The sequence below is a fragment of the Hypanus sabinus genome, chromosome 29, assembly GCF_030144855.1.
Source record: "Hypanus sabinus isolate sHypSab1 chromosome 29, sHypSab1.hap1, whole genome shotgun sequence".
In the NCBI taxonomy this organism is placed as follows: domain Eukaryota; kingdom Metazoa; phylum Chordata; class Chondrichthyes; order Myliobatiformes; family Dasyatidae; genus Hypanus; species Hypanus sabinus.
The window spans coordinates 29,680,232-29,702,592 of record NC_082734.1 but is presented as its reverse complement, the minus strand read 5'-3'; the positions used below and the strand labels follow the sequence as shown (position 1 = coordinate 29,702,592).

The window sequence follows — 22,361 nt, the reverse complement described above, 5'->3', positions numbered from 1 at the left end:
AGGACTAGGTACTGGATGCACTGTCCTCTCAGGAACTGGGCTTAAGTGTGATCATCCTTTTTCACACCCCCACTCCCCCCCCACCCCACCCACCCCCCGTGACTAGACAGTTGATACACTGTGTTCTTCAGGTCCTCTTTACGTCCTCTGGGACTGGGCATCAGACAGATCTTCCACCACCATTACCCCCTCCCCCTGGTACCAGGCTTCAGACATGCTGTTCTCTCCCCACCCTTTGGGCTTCGCATACTCCATTCTCTCCCCCTCCAACAGTATCGGCTGTCAGAAACACTCGTTTCCTCCCTCTGGAGTAAGTTAGCAGCCCCTATCCATATAATCTGTGTGTGCTCCACAGGTCTCCCCCGAAGACCCCATCTGGTCTCAGCTCTGGGAGCTTTCTCTCTTCCTTCTGTCGCTGGTGGTGATACAGTTGGATCGTGTCCCCGACAGGTGCGTTGTCTGCTCTCCTTGTTCTGACCCTTCCCTTCTCTTCATATCCCCATGCAAGATGTGGCAATTCATCTGGTTACTACCTCTCCCCCTTCCATGTTCCATGACCTCACCACTCCAGACTCCAGGGGAGTGCATTACTCCAGATTTCCTTGCTGGTTATTTTTTCCGAGTGTTGTTTTTTTCTGGGTATGGGATTTTTGGGAGCTCGCCTCAACTTCACAGGCAGTGATTGCCCATCCCTCCCTATCCATGTGGATTTGGGTCTTGCCTATCTCCCATCACCTCCGGAGAAGTCCAGCTTGCAGCATTTTTGCCCATCCCTCATTGTCCCTTCGAGAATGTGTGGAGCTTGCCAGCATTTAATGCTTATCCTTCATCTTGCCTTGAGAGAATGGAGGTTTGCCAGCATTTGTTGTTCATCCTTTGTCACTCTCCGTCCCCCCTACAATGAGGTGCTTACTTGCCTGCATTTATTACCTGTCCATCAATGCCCCCTCAAAATGGCGGGGTCTTGCCAGCAGTTATCACCCTTCCCTCAACATGCCTGGAGAAGGTGAATGTTTGCTGTCATTTATTATCCATCTGTTATTACCCCTTGATAAAGTTGTTGCTTGCTGACATTTATTGCCCATCATTCATTGCCCCCTCGAGAAGGCAGGGAGCTTGCCAGCATTTATCAGACAAAAGAGCTTGGAGCAGAATTAGGCAGTTTGGCCCATCAAGTCTGCTCTGCCATTCCATCATAGCTGATCTATTATCCCTCTCAACTCCATTCTCCTGCCTTCTCCCTGTAGTCTTTGACACTTTGATTAATCAAGAGCCCATCAACCTCCACATGAAGTATATCCAATCTCCTAGCCTGCACAGATTTACCACAGTCTGGGTAAAGAAATTTTTTCAACATCTCTGTTCTAACTGAATGTTCCTCAGTTCTGAGGCTGTTCCCTCTGACCCTCCAGGTGCAGTCTACCCAGTGCTCTTTAAAGCCTCAGCATTCCATCCCTGCTTTCAGAATCAGGTTTATTATCACCGGCGTGTAACGTGAAATTTGTCACTTTAGCAGCAGCTGTTCTGTTTTGCAATACATAATATGGGAAAATAATAATAATATAAAAAAATAAATAAGTAAATCAATTACTGTATGCTTATATTGAATAGATTTTTTAAAAACATGCAAGAAACAGAAATACTGTATATAAAAAAGTGAGGTAGTGTCCGAGGGTTCAATATCCATTTAGGAATTGGATGGCAGAGGGGAAGAAGCTGTCCCTGAATCGCTGAGTGTGTCCCTTCAGGCTTCTGTACCTCCTACCTGATGGTAACAGTGAGAAAAGGGTGCTGAAGGTCCTTAATAATGGACTTTGCCTTTCTGAGACACTGCTCCCTAAAGATGTCCTGGGTACTTTGTAGGCTAGTACCCAAGATGAAGCTGACTGGATTTACAACTCTCTGCAGCTTCTTTTGGTCCTGTGCAGTAGCCCCCACACCAGACAGTGATGCAGCCTGTCAGAATGCTCTCCACGGTACATCTATAGAAGTTTTGAGTGTATTTGTTGACATGCCAAATCTCTTCAAATTCCTAATGAAGCATAGGCGCTGTCATGCCTTCTTTATAACTGCATCGATATGTTGGGACCAGGTTAGATCCTCAGAGATCTTGACACCCAGGAACTCGAAACTGTTCACTCTCTCCACTGAGGATCTAATCCCTCTGAGGATTAGTATGTGTTCCTTTGTCTTACCCTTCCTGAAGTCTACAATCAGCTCTTTCGTCTTACTGATATTGAGTGCCAAATTGTTGCTGCTGCACCACTCCACTAGTTGGCATATCTCACTCCTGTACAGCCTCTCCTATACACCACATGAGATTCTACCAACAATGGTTGTATCATCAGCAAATTTATAGATGGTATTTGAGCTATGCCTAGTCACACAGTCATGTGTACATAGAGAGTAGAGCAGTGGGCTAAGCACACACCTGAGGAGTGCCAGTTTGATCGTCAGCGAGGAGATGTTATCACCAATCTGCACAGATTGTGGTCTTCTGGTTAGGAAGTCGAGGGTCCAATTGCAGAGGGAGTTGCAGAGGCTCAAGTTCTGCAACTTCTCCTTCAGGATTGTGGGAATGATGGTATTAAATGCTGAGCTATAGTCAAGGAACTGCATCGGTGATTGGCATTTTAGTCCTCTCAAAATGAATGTTAACAGTGCATTTGCTCTCCTTACCACCGACCCAACCTTGAAGTTAACCTTTAGGGAATCTTGCACGAGGACTCCCAAGTCTCCTTGAATCTCCCCATTTGGAAAATTGTCCGCACTTTTGCTAAGTGCATGTACATCCTGACACTATATTCCATCAGCCGTCACTTTGCAGACACCCCCCTTCCTCAATACTACATGCCCTTCCACTCACTGTATCCTAATATCAGCTGCAAGTTTGGTCACAAAGCCATTGATTCCTTCAAATATATTTTCATATATCAATCAATAATTGATGATTATTGATATATCATCAATAAATAAGTGAGAAGAAGCAGTCCCAACACAGACCCTGCGGCACACCACTAGACACCGGCAGCCAACCAGAAAAGGCTGCCTTTATTCTCACTCTTTGCTGCCTACCAGTCAGCCAATCATCTACCCATGCTAGTAGCTTTCCTGTAACACCCCGGGCTCTTTACCTTGTCAGCTTGATGTGCAGCACCTTGTCAAATGCCTTCTGAAAGTCCACGTAAACAGCATTCACTGCCTCTCCTTTGACTATCCTGCGGGTTATTTCCTCAAAAGATCACAATAGATTTGTCAGGCAAGATTTCTCCTTAAGGAAACCATATTGACTTCAGTCTGTTTTATCTTGTGCCTCCAAGTACCCTGTAACCTTATTTTTGATAATGAAATCTACATCTTACCAACCAAAGAAGTCAGGCTAACAGATCTATTATTATCTGTCCTTTGCCTCCCTCCCTTCTTGAAGAGTGGAGTAATATTTGAAGTCTTCCAGTTTTCCAGACAATTCCACAATCTAGTGATTCCTGAAAGATTTTTACTAATGCCTCATCAATTTCTTCAGGTTCCTCTTTCGAAATGCTGGGATGTAATCCTTTTGGTCCAGATGACTTACCTACCTTATGACTTCCTGGCTTCCCAGTCCTTAGTAAAAGCCCATTAACACTCTTTCATTTCTGGCATTCTACCGGTATCTTCCACAGTGAAGATTGACGCAAAATAGTTACTAAATTTGTCCGCTATTTCGTGGTGTACTTTGGATGTTTAGCTCCAAACTATGACCTTCTTTTAGCCATGACTAAGAAATGCCCACAGCATCATACCTGCCAAACTCTGTTATAAGATCATCTACCTTATACTATGTGCATTTAAATATAACAATTTCAGTCCTGTATTCATTACCTTTTTTGATTTTGGTTCTGTTACACTTTAACTCATCCCACTGACTTCAATATTACCCTATCATCTGCCTGTTCTTCCTTAGTCTCACTGGCTGTATACTAAGTGCCCCATTTATTACTCCTATTACTCCTGTTCCCATGCTCGTGTCAAATTAGTTTCAACACTCCCCTGCAGCTCTAGCAAACTTACCAGCAAGGGTATTGCTCCCCTTGAGTTTAGGTGTAACCGGTTCTTTTTGTACAGTCATACTTTCCCCTGAGGAGATCCAAGTGACCCAGAAATCGAAAACCCTGAATCAATTCTCCAGACACGCATTCATCTGCCAAATCATCTTATTCTTGACCTTCCTGGCTGATAGCACAAGCAGCAAGCCAGATATTATCACCCATTCCTAATCCATCCCTCAAGAAGGTAGGGGTGAGACCAGTACTTGAACAACTGTCATTCCTTCTGGTGCTGGAGTTCCCACAGTGCTGTCAGGTAAGGGGATTCTGAGATTCAGACCTGGCCCCAGTTGGGACAATGCAGGGGGTGAGGTGGGTGGGTGACCAGGTGAGGATGGTCTGTCCTGGATGGTGTCAAGGTTCCCAAGAGCTTTTAGAACTACGTACATGGAGAGTGTTCCCATCACACTCCTGACCTGCAGATAGGGAAGAGGTAATGTGGCATATCGCCACCCAGTGAAGCGGGAATTGTTTCAGCTCTATTCTCAGGGGCTTCCCACCCCACCCTGCCCATTTCTGAGCCTCCTGCCCTTATCCTGCTTGAGAAGTTCAGAATGGGTAGCGGATTGCAGGAATCCCTGACTTAGAGATCTCCTCCCACTTGTTGAAGGTGAAGTTGGGGGCTGGGGTCAGTGTATCTGTGCAATGTACAGGATGGGTCCAAATAGGGAAGTGGTGTCACTCGGTGATCTATAGTCTGATGACCCTTTTCTCCCCAAACTACCCCACTCAATTTCACTTTCTTTTCATTCAAACTCTCTCCCCTCTCAATCACATTTCTCTGCCCCCACTCTCTCCCTCTGTCGCCCACCCCCACTCTCTCCCTGTCACCCACCCCCACTCTCTCCGTCGCCATCTGCCACCCCACCAACACTCTCTCGCACGCCTCCACTCTTTCTCTCTCACCCTTCCTTGCCCTCTCTCTCCGGAACTCTTCCCACCTCCTTGCTCTCTCTGCTCGCAGGCTGGAAGACACAACCGGTGCAGTCATCTCGATCTTACTGCGATCTCCAGTTCATACTGTGAGTACAGCAGCAATATGGTTGGGTCAGGGAGCAGGAGGTGGAAGGAGGAAGGAGGGACCACTGCACTGGGGGCTATTTACAAGTCTACTCTCACTGTCCATCTCTGCCAATTTCACTCGCATCCCGGCTCTGTCCCCCACTCTCCTTCCCTCTCCCTCGCCCCACCCCCACCGTTGCCTTCTCCTTACCCCTCTCTATCTCGGTGTCACTTTCCTTCTATTCCTTCTCTCTACTCGCACCTGCCCCCCCCCCTCACCCTCACTCCTCTTCCACAGAGCGCTGCAGCCCTCCTGTTGATCGAATTGAGGTCTCGAGGCTGTTCGGTGGAGCTTCAGCTCGAAGACCTTCTGCAAGCAGCCCTCGTCACGCTGACTTCCAGCTTCCAGGTAAGGTGTTGCACCTCCCAGCTCCACAGGGGGTGTGTGATGTGAGGGCACAGAGGGACCTTCACTCTGGGTCTGATCCCAGGAGTGTGTGATAGGTTGGTGTGGAGGGACCTTTACTCTATGGCTGATCCTGGATGTGGCTGAAAGGACAGTGTGGAGGGACCTTCACCCTGATAGGTGAAGGTGCAGTTAGTGTGGACGAAGCAGGGAGTCTGGTCAAATAATTGGCAGATGGGATGCATTGTAGGGAGAAGGGATAAAGGCGTAGACTATTGTCTAAATAGGGAGCAAATTCAGAAATCAGATGTAAAGGGACTAATGCAGGATTTCCTAAAGGATAATTTGTAGTTTTAATTAGAAGTAAGGAAGACAAATGCAATGTTAGTATTCATTTTTGAGAGGACTGGAATATAAAAGCAAGGATGTAATGCTGCATCTGTTTAGTATTATAAGCAGTTTTTGGGCCCCAAATCTAAGAAAGGATGTGCTGCTATCCAGAGGAGGTTTACAGGATTAAAGGGGTTAACATACGAGGAGGGTTTAATGGCCATGAGCCTGTACTTACTGGAGTTTTAGAAGAATGGCAGGGGGTGGGGTGTGGGCGCGGCGGATCACATGGAAACTTACAGAATATTGAAAGGCCTAGACAAAGTGCACGTGGAGAGGGTGTTTCTTGTAGTGGAGTCTAGGATCAGAAGGCATAGTTTCAGAATAGAAGGGTGTCCCTTTAGAACAGAGATGAGGAGGAATTTCTTGAGAGAGGGTGGTGAATATGTGAAATTAATTGCCACAGACGGCTGTGTATACGTGTATTCTGTGTATATAAAAAGGTTGATGGTTCCTTCATTAGTGAGACCATCAAAGGTTATGGGGAGAATGAATTGCAGATGGATATTAATGATAGAATGTCAGAACAGACTCAATGGGCCAAATGGCCTAATTCTCTTCCCTAAGGAGTGTGTGAAGATGGGTAAAAGTACTATGTTTCCCTCTTTCAGCATACAGTTACCCCACCAAAAGACCTTGGCATGTTGGACGGGCTTTTGATTCTGTTGCTGCAGATAGCTGCCGAGGTATGGACTGAAAAATGCCCCCTCCACTCTACACCTCTTTCACTCCCCTATCCTCTCTGTTGCTTTCACCCTTCCCCCATTACTTTTTCTCATTCTCCCTCACTGTCACTCCCTTTCGCTCCTGTGGTTCCCCATCTTCTCTCTCTCTCCCCCTCCCTCTCTAACATTATGACTCAGTGACGTCTTTCCCCCTCTCCCTCCCAATCATTCTCTCTCTCTCTCTCTCTCTCTCTCTCTCCTCTACCTGCTCCCTCCCTCTCTCCCACAGGGTGCAGCTGCCATTCTCCAGGGCTCCGAGGTGTGGCCACTCAGCTGGCAGAGGGTGTGCCGCACCCTGCGCATCTGCCCAGAGGGGCCGCTGATGGAAGGAGACACCCCGAGACCAGGAAGACCCACCCCTGTCCCCAACTGGAGCTGTCTCTCTCCCACAGGCGAGTAATTCTGCCTCCTCCCTATGACCTCTACCACCCACTCTCTCTCCTCACCTCCACACCTACCACCTTCTTGCCTGTTCCTGCTCCTGGTCACTTCCCTCTTTCCCCATCCTCTCCTTCTCTTGCCACTCCACTTCCCTCACTCAAAACTTTCCACTCCACACCCTCTTCTCACCTTCCCCGTTCCCATGTGGCCCCTCTCTCCTACATACCTTTTTCCCCTCACACTCCTTCCCCAACTCTCACTATCCTTTCCCCTCCCTCCTCCCTCCCCACTCCCCCTCCCCTCATCCTTCCCCCCACTCCTTCCCCCTCTCGCTATCCTTTCCCCTCCCACTCCCCCTCCCCTCATCCTTCCCCAATTCTTGCTATCCTTTCCCTTCCCTCCTCCCTCCCCACTCCCCCTCCCTCTCCTTCCCCTTCCCTCTCCTTTCCTCTCCTTCCTTCCCCCTCCCCTCCACCCTCTTTCCCCCTTCCCCCTCCTTTCCTTTACTCTCCTTCCTTTCCCCTCCCCCTCTCCCTTCTCCTCTCCTTTCACTGACTTGACTCACTCTCTCTCATGACGACCCTGCTTCCTCTTCTGGCTACACATCTCTTCCGAATAACCTCTCCTTTCCAGGAAACCCACCCCTGCACCTCTCCTGGCTCCCTCACTCCACCTCCTCCAATTCTCCCACCTCCCACTCATCCCTACTTGTTGCCCTCATTATTTCTCCCTCTGATTTGCTCCTGCTCTCTCTTTCCTGGACAGGGCTTCGGGCTTTCCTCAGTCTGGCCACACTGGTGTTTGCCTCCGTTCCCTCCCAGTGCATTCCGCTGCTCTCCAGTCCCTCCAGTGTTGTGTTGGCAACGCTCGGGCATCTGCTGTCAGAACCATTCCTCACTCATCTGAGACAAAGGTCAGTATCCTGGGCCAGGCACAGAATGAGACACCCTCCACACCATCCCATCGTATAATCCCATTGCCAGATACAGGATGGTTCCCTCCTTACCGTACCTCCCGGGATCAGACCCCAGATTGAAGCTCCCTCCGCCCCATCCGTGAAATGGTCTCGGGGTCACGCAGAATGAGTCTCCCTCCACGCTGTGTCATTACATGTTCCCGTGGGTCCGATACACAGTGAAGGGTGCTCTGCGCTGACCCATCACACACACCTATGTCAGAGAATGAATGCAGATCCCTTTACACCTTCTCATCCACTCACACAGAGTGAAGCTTCCTCTGCACCATACCACCACACCCATCCCCACCCTCCAAGGTCAGCTACAGGGTGAAACTCTCTCGATTTTGTTGTGTTGTTTGTTAATCACATGAACGGAGCTATAGAAAAGATTTTTGTTTTACATGCCTTCCATACAGACCATTCTATGCATCATATCATTCACACACCCCCTGGGCCTGGGGTCACAGAGTCACTATGACTCAGGGTCACTTCCTCGACACTATTTTATCATGTAGTCCCAAGATCAAACACAGAGCGAAGCTCTCTCCACACCATCCCATCACACACTCTCCGTGATCAGACACAATAAAAACTCCCTCTGCATTGCCCCATCAGACACTCCTGGGATTGGACTGAATAAACTCTCTCACACTGTTCCATTACACATACGCCCCAGGGATGAGACACAGGTTGAAATTCCTCCACATCATACCATCACAACCCCCGCCTGCCCCCGGAGTCAGACACAGAGTAAAGCTCCCTCCACACCATCTCATCCAACATGCAAACCCCCCTTCCCCTTCAGGGTCAGACACCGGATATAACTCCCACCACATCATCCCATCACACGCTCCTGGGATCAGACAGAGTGAAACTCCCTCCACACTGTCCCATCAAACCAGTCCCCACTCCCCCGGGGTCAGACACAAGGTGAAGCTCCCTCCACACCATCCCATTACAGACCCTCTGGGGTCAGACATTGTTAAAAAATCCTACTACACCCTCTGGGGTCAGACACAGTAAAAACTCCCCCCACACCACCCCATCACTTACTCCTGGGATTGGACAGAATGAAACTCCCTCCATATCATACCATCACGTTCCCACACCTCAGCGTAAGGCATAGAGTGAAACTCCCTCCACACTATGTTTCTTTCTTTCATTTTTTTATCTCTCTCTCACTTGCTGTCCCTCTCGCTCTCCCTCTTTCACATACACACACACCTTTAGGGTCAGACACAGGATAAAACTCCCTCCATTATCATCCCATCTCACACTCCTGGGCTCAGACAGAGTGAAACTCCCTCCACACCGTTCCTCCATATAACCACCAGGGGTCAGATACAGGGTGAAACACTCTCGATTTTGCTGTGTTTTTCATTATTTTTTCACATGAACCGAACCATAGAAAGATATTTGTTTTACATGCCTTCAATACAGATCATTCCATACGTCACATCATTCACACACTCCCTGGGCTTGGGGTCACAGAGTGAAGTTCCCTCTACACTATTTTATCAAATAGTCCCGAGGTCAAAAACAGAGCAGCGAAGCTCCTTCTACACCATCCTATCATGCACTCACGGGATCAAACATGGTGAATCTCCCTCCACACAATCCCATCACACACACTCGGTGGTCAGACACAATAAAAACTCCCTCTACATTGCCCCATCAGACACTCCTGGGATTGGACTGAATGAAACTCTCTCACTGTTCCATCACACACACACACACCCACCTCCGGGATGAGACACAGGTTGAAATTACCTCCATACCATACCATCACAACACCCACCCGCCCCCGGGGTCAGACACAGTAAAACTCTCTCCACTCCGTCTCATCATACACACAAACAAACCCCCTTCAGGGTCAAACACTGGATAAAACTCCTACCGCATCATCCCATCACACGCTCCTGGGATCATACAGAGTAAAACTCCCTCCACACCGTCCCATCAAACCACTCCCCACTCCCCCAGGGTCAGACACAGAGTAAAACTCCCTCCACACCGTCCCATCAAACCACTCCCCCGGGGTCAGACACAGAGTAAAACTCCCTCCACTCGGTCTCATCACACACGCAAACCCTCTCCCCCTTCAGGGTCAGACACCGGATATAACTCCCACCACATCATCCCATCACACGCTCCTGGGATCAGACAGAGTGAAACTCCCTCCACACTGTCCCATCAAACCAGTCCCCACTCCCCCGGGGTCAGACACAAGGTGAAGCTCCCTCCACACCATCCCATTACAGACCCTCTGGGGTCAGACATTGTTAAAAAATCCTACTACACCCTCTGGGGTCAGACACAGTAAAAACTCCCCCCACACCACCCCATCACTTACTCCTGGGATTGGACAGAATGAAACTCCCTCCATATCATACCATCACGTTCCCACACCTCGGCGTAAGGCATAGAGTGAAACTCCCTCCACACTATGTTTCTTTCTTTCATTTTTTTATCTCTCTCACTTGTTAAATTCCCTCCACACCATCCCACTGCACAATCCCCAGAGGTCAGCTGCAGGGTGAAATTCTCTCAACTTTGCTGTGTTGTTTGTTGATTTATCACATGAACCGAGCTATAGAAAAGATTTTTGTTTTACATGCCTTCAATACAGATCATTCCATACATCATATCATTTGCACACATCAATTCATTGGAACAATGTGTTCAGATGCTAAAGTAAAACATTAACAATGCAGAATAAATTGTTAGATTGGTCAAGAGTTCATCTTGTTCAATAGTCTTACAACAGTGGGATGGGAACTGTCCTTGAACCTGGTGGGATGTGCTTTTGAGCTTTTATATCTTTTGTCCTTTGGAAGAGGGGAGAAGAAAGAATGTCCAAGTAGGTGGGGTCTTTGATTATTCTGGCTGCTTTTCTGAAGTAGCAAAAGGTATAGACAGAGTCCGTGGAGGGGAGGCTGGATTCCTGCCTCAATGGACAAGGGAGAGCCAGTGGATGTAGTGTACCTGGACTTCCAGTAAGCTTTTAATAAAGTCCCACATAGGAGATTAGTGGGCAAAATTAGGGCATGTGGTATTGGGGGCAGAGTACTGACATGGATTGAAAATTGGCTGGCTGACAGGAAACATAGTGATTAACGGGTCCCTTTTGGATTGGCAGGCTGTGACCAGTGGGGTACCGCAAGGTTCGGTGCTGGGACCACAGCTGTTTACAATATACATTAATGATTTAGATGAAGGGATTAAAAGTAACATTAGCAAATTTGCTGATGACACAAAGCTGGGTGGCAGTGTGAAATGTCAGGAGGATGTTATGAGAACACAGGGTGACTGGACAGGTTGGGTGAGTGGGCAAATGTATGGCAGATGCAGTTTAATGTGGATAAATGTGAGGTTATCCACTTTGGTGGCAAGAACAGGAAGGCAGATTACTATCTAAATGGAGTCAAGTTAGGAAAAGGGGAAGTACAACGAGATCTAGGTGTTCTTGTACATCAGTCAATGAAAGCAAGCATGTAGGTACAGCAGGCAGTGAAGAAAGCTAATGTCCATACATCCCAGATGTATGGATGGGCCAAGGACACAGGGTAACAGAGGAAATGAAACAGATTGATATTAGGAAGAAAACGGTGATGAGAAGACTGATGGGACTGGAGGCTGATAAATCCCCAGGTCCAGATGGTCTGCATCCTAGGGTACTAAAGGAGGTGGCCCTGGAAATTGCGGATGCATTCGTAATCATTTTCCAATGTTCATTAGATTCAGGATCAGTTCCTGAGGATTGGAGAATGGCTAATGTTATCCCACTTTTTAAGGAAGGAGGGAGGGAGAAAACAGAGAACTATCGATCTGTCAGCCTGACATCGGTGGTAGGGAAGATGCTAGAGTCCATTATTAAGGATGAAATAGTGGCATATCTAGATAGCAGTGATAGGATTGGGCCGAGCCAGCAAGGGTAAATCATGCTTGACTAATCTGTTGGAGTTTTTCGAGGATGTAACCAGGAAGTTAGACGGGGGAGATCCAGTGGATGTAGTGTACCTCGATTTTCAGAAGGCATTTGATAAAGTCCCACATAGGAGATTGGTGGGTAAAATCAAAGCTCAGGGGGGAAGACATTGACATGGATAGAAAACTGGTTGGCAGATAGAAAGCAAAGGGTAGCCGTGAATGGATGTTTCTCGGAATGGCAGGTGGTGACTAGTGGGGTGTCACGGGGCTCGGTATTGGGACCACAGCTGTTTACAATTTACATCAACGATTTGGATGAAGGCATTGAAAATAACATCAGCAAATTTGCTGATGATACTAAGCTGAGTGGCAGTGTGACATGTGATGAGGATGTTAGGAGAATTCAGGGTGACTTGGATAGGCTGGGTAAGTGGGCAGACACTTGGCAGGTGACGTTTAATGTGAATAAGTGTGAGGTTATCCACTTTGGGAGTAAGAACAGGAAGGCAGATTATTATCTGAACGGTGTAGAGTTAGGTAAGGGAGAAATACAAAGATCTAGGAGTCCTTGTTCATCAGTCACTGAAGGTGAATGAGCAAGTGCAGCAGGCAGTGAAGAAGGCTAATGGAATGTAGGCCTTTATTACAAAGGGAATTGAGTACAAGAGCAAGGAAAGCCTCTTGCATTTGTACAGAGCCCTGGTGAGACCACACCTGGAGTGTTGTGTACAGTTTTGGTCTCCAGGTTTAAGGAAGGACATCCTGGCTGTAGAGGAAGTGCAGCGTAGATTCATGAGGTTAATTCCTGGGATGTCTGGACTGTCTTACGCAGAGAGGTTAGAGAGACTGGGCTTGTACACACTGGAATTAAGGAGATTGAGAGGGGATCTGATTGAAACATATAAGATTATTAAGGGACTGGACAAGATGGAGGCAGGAAATATGTTCCAGATGCTGGGAGAGTCCAGTACCAGAGGGCATGGTTTGAGAATAAGGGGTAGGTCATTTAGGACAGAGTTAAGGAAAAGCTTCTTCTCCCAGAGTTGTGGGGGTCCGGAATGCACTGCCTCGGAAGGTAGTGGAGGCCAGTTCTCTGGATGCATTCAAGAAGGAGCTAGATAGGTATCATGGATAGGGGAATCAAGGGATATGGGGACAAGGCAGGAACCGGGTATTGATAGTAGTTGATCAGTCGTGATCTCAAAATGGCGGTGCAGGCTCGAAGGGCTGAATGGTCTACTTCTGCACCTATTGTCTGATGGCATACTGGCTTTTATAACAAGAGGAATTGAGTATAGGAGTAAAGAGATCCTTCTGCACCTGTACAGGGCCCTGGTGAGACCCCACCTGGAGTATTGTGCGCAATTTTGGTCTCCAAATTTGAGGAAGGACATTCTTGCTATTGAGGGAGTGCAGCGTAGGTTCACAAGGTTAATTCCCGGAATGGCGGGACTGTCATATGTTGAAAGATTAGAGTGACTGGGCTTGTATACACTGGAATTTAGAAAGATGAGAGGGGATCCGATTGAAATGTATAAGATTATTAAGGGATTGGACACACTGGAGGCAGGAAGCATGTTCCCGCTGATGGGGGAGTCCAGAACTAGAGGCCACAGTTTAAGAATAAGGGGTAGGCCATTTAGAACAGAGTTGAGGAAAAACTTTTTCACCCAGAGAGTGGTGGATATGTGGAATGCTCTGCCCCAGAAGGCAGTGGAGGCCAAGTCTCTGGATGCATTCAAGAGAGTTTGAAAGCGCTCTTATAGATAGCGGGGTCAAGGGATATGGGGAGAGGGCAGGAACGGGGTACTGATTGTGTATGATCAGCCATGATCACAGCAAATGGCGCTGCTGGCTAGAAGGGCCGAATGGCCTACTGCACCTACTGTCTATTGCTTCTGTGACGTGCTGAGCTATGTCCACAACTCTGCAGATATTTTTGGGGTCCTCAGATCGCAAGACCCTGTAGCGGATAGTGAGGTCAGCTGAGAAGATCATCGGGGTCTCTCTTCCCGCCATCACGGACATTTACACTACACGCTGCATCCGCAAGGCAAACAGCATTATGAAGGACCCCTCGCAGCCCTCATACAAACTCTTCTTCCTCCTGCCGTCTGGGAAAATGCACCAAAGCATTCGGGCTGTTACGACCAGACTATGTAAGCTTCTTCTCCCAAGCCATCAGACTCCTCAATACCCAGAGCCTGGACCAACACCTTGCCCTACTGTCCTGTTTATTACTTATTGTAATGCCTGCACTGTTTTGTGCACTTTATGCAGTCCTGGGTAGGTCTGTAGTCTAGTGTAGTTGTTGTTTTTTCTCTCTTGTTTTTTACGTAGTTCCATCTAATTTTTGTACTGTGTCATGTAACACCATGGTCCTGAAAAACATTGTCTCATTTTTACTGTGTACTGTACATGGCAGTTATGGTTGAAATGACATAAAAGTGACTTGACTTGAAGCAGATGTACCAATCCATGATGCATCTGGATAGGATCTTTTCTGTAGTGTATCGGTAAAATCTAGTGAGAGTTGCAGGGGTATGCTGAATTTCTGTGGAGGAAGGGGTATTGGTGAGCTTTACGTGGTTGGACCAGGACAAGGCTGTTCATGACATTCACTCATTCACTTCGAGCTCTCAGCCCTCTTGGTCTGACATCGTACACCATTAATGTGCATCGCCCTCTTCCTGAAGTCAGTGACCATCTTTTTACTGACGTTGAGGGAAAGGTTGTCTTGACACTATGTTACTGTTCTCTCTGGTAAATGAAATGTCCCAGTGTCCTAGTTTTCAATGTGCAGGTTCTGCTCCGAGCCCGGCCAGGACCTTGTGTCAAGCGTGGTGCTGCGAGTGTGCCAGCTCCTATGCTTTCCCTTCGCCACAGATGTGGAGGAGCCACTCTTCAGTAATGTTCTGCTAGCCCTGCTGGAGGGAGACATTGTCCGGCACCTAGTGCAGGTATGTGACACATATGTCCAGCCATACACAGATGGGCAAGCAACGCTGCGCACTGCAAATGGTCCATGAGCATAGCCCCTCAACCAGGTATGATACACAACAGTTCACATATACAGACATGCAGCTCTGTGCTATAGACATGTTCCACCAGACACAAAACCCACACTATACACACACTCCATGTGTACGGACAATCTCACAGCTCCCTATAGTGCACATGCTGCAAATAGACAGACATGCAACTATGCTTAAACACACAATCCTCGTGGACACTTAACCCCGTGTCATACACATGCTCCATACGTACAGACATGCAACACTGCATCGTATAGTTCAAGTTTAATTATCATGCAATCATACTTGAATACAGCCGAATGAAAAAGCGTTACTCCTGGGTCAAGGTGCACAACACAATACCAACAGTCATTTACAGCACCAGGAACACGAACAGTGCCTATCAAAAATCAAAAGTATTCAGCCTATCCTCCCCTGTAAGTTTTCATTTTTATTGTGAAACCCCTTGGTTTCCTCGGTTGCATAAGTCTAGGAAAGACGACCTCTGGCTCAGCCAAACGTGTGAGATTGAGATGTGGTCCCACCCCAAACCCCCATTTGTGTGGAGGCTGTGTAATTTGCTACCCTGTTAGAAATTAGTGCCATGAAATAACAGACAGTACACCGCATATGATTAAAAGATTTATAATTCTTAATTTGACTAAAGGGTTAACAAAGAACAAAAAAAAAGAGCCTATTTTAACTAAACAGTCTAATGTGCACATTGGAGCTCACAGTTTCTCCAAATCACCAATGCTCAATTGAGTTTACCCTGGGCTTCGTCAAATCATGGTCCTGCTCCAGGTCAAATCCTACGACTTCACTTTGGCGTCTTCCCTCTTCATCTTGTCTCAAGCAAGTGCCCCAAGGCCAGCCTTAGTGTCCCTCACCAGAGAAACCTCCCCTTAATTCCACCGTCCTAATCGGATGGCAGACATTTCTCCTCATCTCTTAACTTCAACAATAACCCGAACATAAGCTGAAAACGGAGCAAGCTGAAAACAAGCAGCTCTCGCAGAACTATCAAGATGAAATACATACAGCGTAGCAGTAAAACTATATGAACCACGGCATTACAATTGTTTTACAACATTGAAGCACAGTGGATTTAATTTGACATTTTTAACACTGCTCAACAGAACAAAGATTCTTTCAAAGAGAAAACTAATCTCTACAGTGATCTAAATGAATTACAAATATAAGACATAAAATAAATGATTGCATAATCAATTGCTGACCCCCTTCAAGTCAGTATTTAGTAGATGCACCTTTGGCAGCAATTACAGCCTTGAGTCTGTGTGGATAGGTCTCTATCAGCTTTGCACATCTGGACACTGCAATTTTTCCCCATTCTTCTTTACAAAACTGCTCAAGCTCCGTCAGATTGCATGGCGATCGTGAGTGAACAGCCCTTTTCAAGTCCAGCCACAAATTCTCAATTGGATCGAGATCTGGACTCTGACTTGGCCACTCCCGGACATTAACTTTGTTGATTTTAAAGCTACACATTCCTGTGTAGCTTTGGTTTTATGCTTGGGGTCATTGTCTTGCTGGTAAACAAGTCTTCTCCCAAGTCGCATTTCTCTTGCAGACTGCATCAGGTTTTCATCCAGGGTTTCCTTGTATTTTGCTGCATTCATTTTACCCTCTACCTTCACAAGACTTCCAGGACCTGCTGCAGTGAAGCAACCCCACTGCATGATGCAGACACCATCGTGCTTCACTGTAGGGATGGTGAGTTTTTAATGATGTGCAGTGTTCGGCTTAGCCAAACATAGTGTTTAGTCTGATGGCCAAAAAGCTCAATTTTGGTTTCATCAGACCATAGAACTTTCTTGCAACTAATTTCAGAGTCTCCCACATGCCTTCTGGCAAACTCTAGCTGTAATTCTATGTGAGTTTTTTTTTAAACAGTGACTTTCTCTTAGCCACTGTTCCATAAAGCTGCAACTGGTGAAGCACCCAAGCAGCAGTTGTATGCACAGTCTCTTCCATCTTAGCCACTGAAGCTTGTAACTCCTCCAGAATTTGTCATAGGTCTCTTGGTGGCCTCCCTCACTAGTTCACTTCTTGCACAGTAACTCAGTTTTTGAGGACAGCCTGCTCTCAGCAGATTTACAGCTGTGCCATATTCTTTCCTTTTCTTGATGATAGACTTAACTTCACTCCACAGATATTCAGTGACTTGGAAATTTTCTTGTTTCCACCTCCTGGCTTGTGCTTTTCAAATCATAAACAAGAGAAAATCTGTAGGTAGCATCTGTGGAAAAATGTGCAGTCAACACACAAGGCTGAACCCCTTCGATAGAATGCTGCTTAGCCCGCTGAGTTCCTCCAGCATTTTGTGTGTGTTGTGCTTTTTCACCTTTTCACGGGGTTGCTTGGAGTACTCGTTTGTCTTCATGGTGTAGTTGTTGCCAGGGTACTGATTCATCAGTAGTTGGACCTTCCAGATACAGGTATATTTTTACTGCAACCAAATGAAATACTTTGACTGCACACAGGTCTCCAAAAACAAATCTCCATTTAACTAATTATGTGATGTCACAAGCCAATTGGCTGCACCAGCGATGCTTTGGTGTGTCATATTAAAGGGGGAGGGGGAATAATTATACAATTAATTATTTTGTGTTTTATATTTGTAATTAATTTAGATCACTTTGTAGAGATCTGTTTCCACTTTAACACACAAGTCTTTTGTTGATCAGTTTAAAGAAAAGCCAAATTAAATCCATTGTGATTCAATGTTCTAAAACGATAAACATGAAGCTTCCAAGGGGTTGAATACATTTTACAGGCAATGTGGCACACAAAAAAAAAATTCCAAGTCCCTGTAAGGATTTTGCAGCAGTCTGCAGTCAGACAATAGATCTTGTCTTCTGCTACGTGAACACTTGATGGCGCTACAGCATGAACACGGCCTCAGGCACTCCAGTGGAGTGCACTGAGTCTCCTGGGCAGCTGCAAGCAGGTGACAACACCGTTTGAAGCCCGGTCCTTGCTACGACCGAGGCCATGCAACTCCCCCCACTATCTGCCAATCAATCAGTGAATCAGACTTGCACATCACTTGAAAAGTAAGTCTCACTGTTATTCCGCGTACAGCCTTTGCAGACCAATGCTTCTCTGATGCTGACAGCAGCACCTAGTCCAGTTCCTTCAGTTTCTCCACCAACAAACAACCTACTGATGGGGTAGACCTGCAGTACTTTAAGTTCTTTATGTTCAGCCACCACCTTGTGAGAGGTAGATGCTCCACATGCTCTGTACTGGCAGTTTTACTGTAACACTTCCTTCCCAAGCACTCTTTTAACCAGCCTTCTCTTCCCAGTGCCCCTGTTCCTTGCACATCTCCTTTTACCCTACCCTCCTCCAACAGTCTGCACCCTGCATACAATTACATTGCAATATAAACCACAGACACAAGTTCACAATGCAAACAGTTTTCTTTAGAAACAGCTTTATTCTGAACGTAACCATTTGAGTGAATTACATATTTTCTTTCTCTCCCCTTTCTTCTCTTAACTCCTTCCTCTCCCACTCTTCCCCTTCTATACCCTGACACCCTGCACTCTCTCTCACTCTCTATCCATCCTCTGCCCCTTTTCTTCCCTGCCCCTGTTCTACCCTCTCCTTCCTCCCCCCTTGTACAACCCTCTTTCTCCCTCCCCAGTTGTCTCTTTGTGGCCTGCCCTCCTCGGAACCTGATCTGCCCCTGTCTCTGCTCTGCCACCTCTCCCTGTCGGCAGTGGGCCCCAGCCAAGAGCGGCTGCTCTCCAGCCTGCCCCCTCCTACTCGCCTCTGCTCTCTGCTGAACCAGCTCCTATCCTCTCCTCCCCCCTCCTCACCACCCCCTGCTGCTCTCTTACTGTCACTCCTCTCCTGGCTTTGCCGCCTCTCTCCCCCTACTCGGACCCTGCTGCGAGACGCACTGGAGGGAGAGGGAGATGAGGAGAGTTCCACGTCTTGTCCCTCCAGACCCCTGCTCCAAGCCCTGTCCCACCCACACCCTATGGTCCGATCCCAGGCGTGTCGGCTGGCCTCTGCCCTGCGACTGGAGGGCGAGACGACAGGAGTTGAGGACACCTCTCCAGGATTCCCACCCGCACCCAGAGCGTTCCCTGAGGGGGAGTGAGCTGCCGGGCAGGAGTCCAAGAGGTGAGTGAGAATTTGAGGAGGGGGAATGATGGGAGAAGGGAAAGATGAGTTGGGGGCCTGGGAGTGGAGGGAGGAGGCAGAGGGAGAAGTTCCAAGAGATATGAGTGGATAGGGAAGGAAGGGGGTGAAGAAGAGAGGTGGGTCAGGAGGGTAAGGGTGTAGAGGAGGAGGTGGAGTGAGTGAGGGTGGACATGGCAGATAGATGGAGGTTTGGGAGGAGGGAGGATAAGAAGAAAGGTCAGGGTAGGTGGAGTGGAGGGAAGGGACAAGACTGGGAGGGGAAAAAGGCCCTTTGATTTCCAGCATGTGCAGATATTCTCTTGTTTGTGATTTGAGCATGCACAGTGAGACTAACCCTCTCCCTCTTCCTCCAGGTCCTGATCTCCCTCAAGGCTCCCGAGCTTCTGACCCAGCTGTGGGATTGGAATGTGCGTTCTCTCACCACCCCTGGCGTCTCACCCAGTCATCGACCCAGAGGTCTCTCCATCACCACTCCCAGATCTTGGAATACTCCCCTCCTGACACTATGCCTCTCTCCTGGGACAGCAGGGCCTGAGGGTTGGAAGCAGGATGGGGGCTGACAGGGAGCAAGGCAGCTAGAGGCAAAAGGTTGGTTTTGGGAGGGGTGGGGGGTTGGGGTGAGCAGAAGCAAAGTCCTGAGTGTTGAGAGGTCACAATTCAGTGGTGGAGATCACATAAGTGAGGGGTTAAGGCCAGAGGTCAGATCAGTGAGAGGTCGCAGGTCAGGGATGGAGCTCAACAACAGAGAGGTCAGGGGCACAGAGGGGATGGAGGTCAGGGGTGGTGAGAGATCATAAGTCAGGCAAAAGTGACAGTAAGGGGTCAGGAACAAAAGTTTGGACAGAGGTCGAAATGACTGGTTACAGGTCAGGGCCAGCTAGAGATCAGCTGCACACGCCATGAGAAGTCAGAGTTCATTTGGTCTGGGGTTGAAAGCAGACACAGCAGCTATTTTACCCTGACTGAGGGGCTCCAAGAGCTGCTCCCTCCATCAGCATAGGGGGATGGCAGGTGGGGGGAGAGAAATGGGTAGAGAGGCCCCCCCCAATATGCACACAGCCACCTCACACCATCCATCAGCTCTGTATGTCCTCACATTAAATTCTATCTGATAAACTGTTGTGTCAAAAATATTGCATATTTTGCATATAAATGTCAGTCATGGATGAACTCGATTCAGTACCAACCATTAAGGACCTCAGCAAGGCAATTGACAGTCTGGCCCCAGGGAAAGCTCCTGGCAGTGATGGGATTCCTCCAGACCTGATCAAACACTGCAAGAGCTCACTCCTCCAACAAGGTCCTCTGGCAGTGCTGGAAGGAAGGAGCTGTACCAGAGGATATGTGCGACTCCAAAATAGTCACTTTGTACAAGAACAAGGATGATAGGAGCGACTGCAACAACTACAGGGGTATCTCCCTCCTGAGTATTTTCGGCAAAGTCTTTGCCTGTGTAGGTCTGGCGTGTCAACAAACTCTGGCAGAACGAGTCTACTGAGTCCCAATGTGGTTTTCGCACAAGGAGGTCAACTGTCAACATGATTTTCTCACTCCGTCAACTCCAGGAGAAGTGCAGGGAACAACAGAAACCCCTCTATGTCGCTTTCATCGACTTGACCAAGCATTCGACCTTGTCAGCAGGGATGGGCTCTTTCAGACTCTGCTCAAGATCGTCTGTCCCCCGAAACTCCAAAGTATCATCAAGTCATTCCATGATGACATAAGGGCTACTGATCAGTACGATGGCAGCTCATCAGAACCCTTTGCTATTCGTAGTGGAGTCAAACAAGGATGTGTGTTGGCCCCAACATTATTTAGCATCTTCTCTATGCTACTGAAGAATGCATTTGGGACGTCAACAGAAGGCATCTACATGCACGCCAGGTCTGATGGGTAGCTGTTGAACCCTGCACACCTGAGAGCAAGAACAAAAGTGCGTAAGATCATAATTCATGACATGCTGTTTGCTGATGACGCTGCAATAACACCGCACACTGAACAGCAACTACAAACTCCCATGTACTGCTTCTCAAAGGCATGCAAGGACTTCAGGCTTACCATCAGCCTAAAGAAAACAAATGTCCTTACCCAGAAGTTAGTGGAGACACCAGTCATTACCATCGACAATTATGATCTGGAAGTGGTCCATAAGTTCACATACTTGGGGCCGACCATTAGCGACACACTCTCCCTCGATGCTGAAATCAATAGGCGTATCGGCAAAGCAACATCGATCTTCACTCGACTCTCCTCATGGGTCTGGGAGGATCTGAAACTCGCTACAAAGACCAAGACTGCGTTGTACAATGCATGCGTTATCAGCGCCCTCCTGTATGGTAGCAAGACTTGGACCATCTACTTCAAACAGGAGAGGAAACTCAATAGTTTTCACTTGCACAGCCTTCGCCCCATCCTTGGCATCACCTGGACAGACAAAGTCCCAAACTCCTGCAATGTTCATGCTTTTAAGACAATGGAGACTGCACTGGCTGGGCCACGTCCATTGTGGGAAGGATGCCAAAGGACATCCTCTACAGAGAATTAGCAACAGGCAAGAGGAACGTTGGTAGACCCCAGCTTCTCTTTAAGTACCTCTACAAGTGTGACATGAAAGCCTTAAAAATCAACCCAGAGTGCTGGGAGGATACAGCAGATGACCGCAACAAATGGCGAAGTACTTCAGCCACACCTAGAGCAAGGCAAAAGAGTGATCTTGAGTCAGTTTGAGGAGCAGAGAGCTAAACGGAGAGTACAGCGGACAGCAATTCCACGACCCCCTACACATGCAGCAACTGTGGTAGAGCCTACCATTCCAGGATTGGCCTCAATAGCTACAGTCGACACTGCTTGACAAACCAGTGACTGCCATAGGCACAGTACCCATGGTCGACCACAACCGTCCGAGGCCACACACTAGTTCATCCATAGCTTGTATGCTGCTGTCTATTGAGTGCTGCACACACGGTTGTCTGTGCCAGTCTTTCCTGGAGGTCAGCTGTCTTTCCAGTATCACTGACCTTTCTCAGTTGCCATCCAGTCTTTCCTGGAAGTCACTGGTGCTCCAGGTGTCGTCTGCATCATACACCAGGGTGCGGTCTTCAGTTACCTGATGAGGTAACCGTAGCCTTTGGCCAGGAGCAGGTGCCCAACCTTCCTAGAGTGTTTTGACCCATAACAACGACACACTTCAGTTGGCTGGTCAGCAGTCACTGCCCATCTGCTCCTGACTTCCAGCTCAACTCCTCCCACCTGTTCCAGCAAGAGGCTCTTTTAGCTTCTCCCCCATCCTGT

At 47.9% G+C, this 22,361-nt stretch overlaps 1 protein-coding gene across 5 annotated transcripts in view; it reads left to right on the top strand.

Moving 5' to 3' along the window:
* stk36 (serine/threonine kinase 36 (fused homolog, Drosophila)) overlaps positions 1-20,365 on the top strand; it is a 61,825-nt gene extending 41,460 nt beyond the window's left edge. For 3 of the 5 annotated variants that reach the window (XM_059954059.1, XM_059954060.1, XM_059954061.1), the window contains 9 exons: positions 356-450; positions 5,050-5,107; positions 5,386-5,496; positions 6,495-6,569; positions 6,838-7,000; positions 7,755-7,902; positions 14,681-14,837; positions 18,565-19,049; positions 19,424-20,365. In XM_059954059.1, the coding sequence (XP_059810042.1) occupies positions 356-450; positions 5,050-5,107; positions 5,386-5,496; positions 6,495-6,569; positions 6,838-7,000; positions 7,755-7,902; positions 14,681-14,837; positions 18,565-19,026 (1,269 nt within the window). In that variant the 3' untranslated portion in view covers positions 19,027-19,049; positions 19,424-20,365. Of the gene's footprint in view, positions 1-355; positions 451-5,049; positions 5,108-5,385; positions 5,497-6,494; positions 6,570-6,837; positions 7,001-7,754; positions 7,903-13,810; positions 14,838-18,564; positions 19,050-19,423 lie in introns of those variants that run through there. The other 2 variants (XM_059954062.1, XM_059954063.1) reach the window with 2 other exon arrangements.
* The last annotated feature ends 1,996 nt before the right edge of the window (positions 20,366-22,361 follow it).